Below are 5,788 nucleotides of genomic sequence, written 5' to 3'. Positions count from 1 at the left end.
CACTTTATCAAAAAAAATTATTATAACTATCTCGTGGCCTCAAGATAGTAACTCGTGGCCTCAAGATACTATCTCGTGGCCTCAAGATAGTAACTCGTGGCCTCAAGATACTATCTCGTGGCCTCAAGATAGTAACTCGTGGCCTCAAGATAGTAACTCGTGGCCTCAAGATAGTATCTCGTGGCCTCAAGATAGTAACTCGTGGCCTCAAGATAGTATCAACCAGTATACAACCAGACAGTTTCTGGATCCCATTGACTTCCATAGTATATTTTTTTCCTACTATGGAAGTCAATGAGACCAGAAACTGTCTGGTTACTGACATTCTTCTAAATATCTTCCTTTCTGTTCAGCAAAAGAAAGAAATTCATACAGGTTTGAAACAACATGAGGGTGAGTATATGATGACAGAATTTTCATTTTAAAGTGAACTATGCCTTTAAGTAATTGTAACCTCATCACATTACAGAATTTTAACAGAATCTTGCATACTAAAACACTAAAACATACTACAGTAGTAATTATTTGCATAACTGTACTAAAATGTAGTTTATTCCTCCAAATAAAGGATTATGTGTTCCCTTTTGTCACTACCAAAACAATAATGTCACAACCGAAACTTCAAGACATGTTTCGGTTGTGACTGTTTTGGTAGTGACAATTTTAGATACTTTTGAGCCTAGCTCGAAGATGCTAATCAGCACATGGTTAGCAATCACTGGTCAGAACAGTTGAACACATATAACAAAACTAAATTTTATGGAATAACATCCAAAAAAGTTTTCTCAATAGCAGAAAAAATGAGTTTGGTAGTGACATTCCTTAAAGTTACACACAGATTTTTAGACTTTAGAACACATTTACCTCAAAATGGTGGGATCAATCTACTCACCATGAGAGAGAGGGACACAGGAATATTTCCTGATCAAAAATGTAGGGGTGTGGTTAAAATCAGTCTCAGCCAATGGACTACAACATTCACTGTTTTGGTAGTGACATGAAAATGCAGGACACGTTTTTTTTAGATAAAGTTTCATGATTTAAAAATAAAAAATAAAATAAATATTTTTTTAACTTCATTTAAAAAAAAAAAAAATATATATATATATATATATATATATATATATATATATATATATATATATTTTAAACAAGAATGGAAAAAAAAATTTCAATATCATTTTCACAAGTTGAAATTTAGGGGTTAGGGTTTGGGACAGCCACCTCCTAATTGAAAGTAGCCCATAAATGATGATTTTATATATAACATTTTTTATTATTTAATTTTAATTTTTTATATTATATAAAGCTTACTGATATCTTAAATATTATTGTGGGTTTCAAGAGATAATTGAAGGATCTTAGTAAACATCTAAGATTTTAATAATTAAATGCTTTTCAAATGTGTTTTTTGGATGAGGGACAGCAGTTTGCACCAATTCTGTAGAATGGCCCATATATTGAGAAACGGCCTTAGTAAACGTTTTAGGAAGTGACTGCTTCTGTCACTTCCTAAAACGTAAAATCTGGGGGAAGAAAACTGGTATCAGTAGGCCGTTTCAGTTTCTTCTTGTTTTTAATAAAGTAGGCCTACTTCTTACTAACAATTTATTCATGTTTGTAGCCTAAAGTTACATCAAAAACAGCTTTAACTTGTGCCATCTCGTCTGTCAGATATTTCATAGATGCAAACTCGATCCTCACCTTTCGGTGAAAATTCACCTTTTTGAGAACGAAATAGGTCACCTTTAGGAGTTTTCGCTGGATCGTTGGTCTGATTGGTTGAAGGACTATCCAATTGCGTACACAATCATTTGAACTATGCCCATTGATCACCACTCTTGTGCAGTAGAAAATACAGAGCAGACTCCCCAGACTAATGTTCAATCTTAAAAGATTGAGCTCGGTCTGGTAATAGCCAGACTAATCTAATCAGTCAATATAGTCTCTCTATAGTCTAGTCAAAAAGCCTGTGCATAGAAATTCATCTTTTATAACATGAGATTTTGGCCGAATCTTGATTCAATCTTTATTTTGGTTAAAAAAAGAAGAAATTTAATGAAAAGTGAGTCTTGGACATACAAGGTAATAAAAAACAATAATTTAAAAAAAGAAACGTGTGTGACCATGACAGCTAATAACACCTGTCAAATGGGAGTAAAAATCAACTGTGGAGGGTAACAATGTCGAATCACTAGGCAATTTGGTGGCAGCCACAGCAGCCATTTTTTTACACTGTACTGTTTTTTTAAACGGTAAAGTTCAGGCGACCACATAGACTTTTTTTTTATACCATAAATTTCTAACGTTTTTTTACAGTGCATATAATTCGCACATGATTAAGCAGTCTATAAATCTCTCTCCAATAATTGCATTAGCTCTAAAATTACGTTTTGGAATTAGCAACGGAAATTTGGGATGAGATACATAAGAAATTATTACACACAAGAATATTTTATGGACAAAAACCTGACAAATATCTTGAAATAAAACATAACCATAGCACAAGCAGAATATTTATTACATTCTGCAGAAAAAAAAGAAAAAAAACATTTTAAAAAATTGATTTTGTTCTTTGAACCATTTTAATCCCTACCCCAAACAGGTATAAAAGAACATCATTTTCCATTAATTTATAATGGTTTGTGTAACGTAATGGTAAATGTAACGTTGATTTACTCATGACTTGCCGCCACTGGTCAGTCAGCATTGTCTTAAAATGCCCCTCTAAACCCAGTACCAGCTGTTGATATCTTTGACCACACGGTATTTCTTATTCCTTTTAATATGTTCACAAATCCGACAGGCATGGGTAAGACCGAATGATGCTCCTTTTGAAACAAAATGCTCTCTCCAGGTGAAGTACTGCCTGTACAGGTCCTCGTTTTGGTCCATGAGTTTCAGATGATCAGCCAGTTCTTTTGGGGATGGAAAGTCATCCACATGGATGAAGGCTTCACTTGGTATGAACTGCTCATAGTTCTCTCTCGGTGGGCCAATAACGATAGGAACGGTACCAATCTCGAGAGGGTTGAACAGCTTCTCAGTCATGTAGTCTCTATGAATGGAATTCTCAAACGACAAGTAGAATTTGCAGCTTTGTATCAAATTTGTATAATCATCATTATTAATTCGATTGTTGAAGTGTCTTCCATGGGCATCCACATCAATGTATTTCACTAACTCAGTAAAGTATTGTGAACGCCTATAGCTTGGATTATAGTTACTTACTACCCAGCAAACTAATTTATCCTTCTTTGGGATAGTATAATTTTTCTCTTTCTCTGTGGCCTCTGTGAGCCAACCGTAAGGTACTGGAATATCTGAATCCCGGCGGTAACTTGAGGTCAGATTAAACAGATCCTTTAGCAGGGGATTTGAATATGAATTACTTGGAGACTCCATATTCCACCATATCCACTTCTGGAAGGCAGGTCGTGAAAGTTTCGGCATGTTGGATAAATCCCCACTGATATCTCTATGATGAAACATAACCCCGTGTGCTTGGTTAAACAGATTTCTGTCATCTGTTAAACGACAGCCATGGATGTTGAATGCCGAACTGCAGGGTCCTAAGCCAAAACTAGCACCAAAAGGCCACATCCAGATCAATATAATGGTTTCTGGTTCTTCTTTCTCAGCAGTAGTCAAGGGTTTTGATGCAGATGTTGGGGTTTCAACCCCAATCTGGGGTTTATCCACAGTGATATTCACAGTGCATGTGAGGTTCTGCATCTTAAGAACACTGAGGCATGTTTTTGTGCTGATGTTATTTATCTGGCCTTGATCAGCAGGGCATTTGAACAAGTTTATGGTTGAATTTTTGAATTCCGGTGGCATGAGGTAGAACAAATAGAATATAAAACATGCCAACAAAAACAAGGCAATTATAATGCTCCGAGTGGTTTTGGAAGGAGTTGCTGACATCATTTTATGTTGACATTCACTAATGCAGGGAAGAAGATAGAGAATGCATCAATAATTGGCTTAAAATATCATAAAATAAGCTTTAAAATACATAAATGGTCATCTATTTTTTTTATGGGAAAATATTCCAGTCTGTACAATGTTTATTTATAGTGAAAATATTTATTATATTTTACTCTTCCTTATATGGTTTGTGTCTTAAAAATAAAAAGTCTCTTTTAATATAATTTAAGGTTCATGACATGAATTTTTTTTCTTGATCTTTTGACTTGCAAGTTTCATAGCTTAAAACATCCTCCTCATTAAAAACAAAGCATTTATGTAATCAAGTGCCAAAAACAGCAAGACACCCCCCCCCCCCAACCACGATGGAAGGCCAAAACAAAGAGAAAAATATGCTTTTTAAACAAAAACGGACTGGGGGAGGTTTACATGACACCGTTTTCAACTAGCTAATAACGGGGAACTTTTTTGCGTTTTGGCGGTTCATTAACACGACGATTCTGAGAAATAAAGTCAGAACTGCGAGATATAAACTCGCAATTGTGAGATAAAAAGTCGAAATTTTCTTTTAAAATATTTTATTCTGTGGCGGAAACAAGCTTCCATACTAATGGATAGTTCGCAAAGAAACATTTGTTGAAAGAAAGCCAACTTACTGAAAGTTCTCCAAATAAACATAAAGCAGTAAAATGAACTGAAATATTTTTATTGGAAGTATTCATGCATCATACTTTTATTTTTATTTCATAAGTTTATTCAACAAATTCGTTACTTGAATGTTGAAAACGTACAATGTTTTGTTGTTAGGACTAAATCTGCTTAGTTTTCATTGAAGGTCGCGTTTTTTTTGTTAGCGCGTGTGTAGTTTGAACCCTGAACGCATGCGCAGTTTGAGACTTTGCGGTTAGGTGTCTGCTGCTGGTGAGAAGTCGGTAGCGGAGTGCTGCGTTCAATTCAGCGTTTCTGCAGAATCACTGGTATTAATCATCATGTTTATAGTCGACTGTTGGTTATTTGTAATATATGATGTATATTATGCTCTTCCCAAACTGATGGCCTGATCTAATTTACCATTGTTGCCGATTTCGCGCACTTTTGGGTGCTTGCCACTGCTAATGTTAACTAACGGTGTCCTGGCTATTCAATCCAGCGTTTCTGCAGAGTCACTGCTGGTATGTATAAACGATACACTGACGGGAATGTTGTTCTTTGTGTTGTTTGTTACCGCCGGTGCTCTCTGGAAAACTACATTACCCATCACTGCCTAGAACTACATCAAACTACGGCAACTCAAATAGCTCAAAATACACAGCACGTTTTTTTCTTCTTCTTCTCGTGGTGACTCCCTGCATTCCAAATGACAGAATTTTATGTAGTTTAAAAGTAACATTTTTTATTGTGGATAATTTTTTTAATTTAAAATTAATTAATGAATGATTTAAGTAATAATTTATATGCTATATTATACATTTTTGAAGTAGAAATCCGTTTTGAAATTTCAAAACACTTAATTACAATAATTAGCTGAAAGAAATATTGTTAAAAAAGGAACAAAGACTTGACTTGGACTTGGCCTTTGGGGCTTGTGAACATGTCTGGTATTAATCATTTGTCATATTAAATAAGATGTTTGCTCATATGTATTGACACTACTTAATTGACACTACTGCCTGCAAGTACTTTTTCTAAAGGACGAGGTAAACCATTAATAGCAACTATTATTACCTGGTTTCTTGAGTCAATATTAAATATTATTGATAAAGATTTAGAACATTTTAGTAATACTCAAAGTAGTAATCTGGTGATTCCTATAGTATGGGATGAATATAGTATCAAAATGATTAACACGTGCAAGCAC

The 5,788-nt window shown here is 34.7% G+C and overlaps 1 protein-coding gene across 1 annotated transcript; it reads right to left on the bottom strand.

The window, feature by feature from the left end:
* Positions 1–2,727: 2,727 nt before the first annotated feature.
* On the bottom strand, positions 2,728–3,735 carry LOC311093817 (4-galactosyl-N-acetylglucosaminide 3-alpha-L-fucosyltransferase 9-like; the record flags this gene model as incomplete). Its single annotated transcript, XM_084131411.1, has 1 exon — positions 2,728–3,735. One exon carries the CDS (start codon positions 3,733–3,735, stop codon positions 2,728–2,730), a length of 1,008 nt encoding a protein of 335 aa, XP_083987537.1.
* Between the last annotated feature and the right edge of the window lie 2,053 nt (positions 3,736–5,788).

Source organism: Abramis brama (assembly GCF_963993115.1).
Source record: "Abramis brama genome assembly, chromosome: 12".
In the NCBI taxonomy this organism is placed as follows: domain Eukaryota; kingdom Metazoa; phylum Chordata; class Actinopteri; order Cypriniformes; family Leuciscidae; genus Abramis; species Abramis brama.
This window is presented reverse-complemented; position numbering and strand designations above follow the sequence as displayed.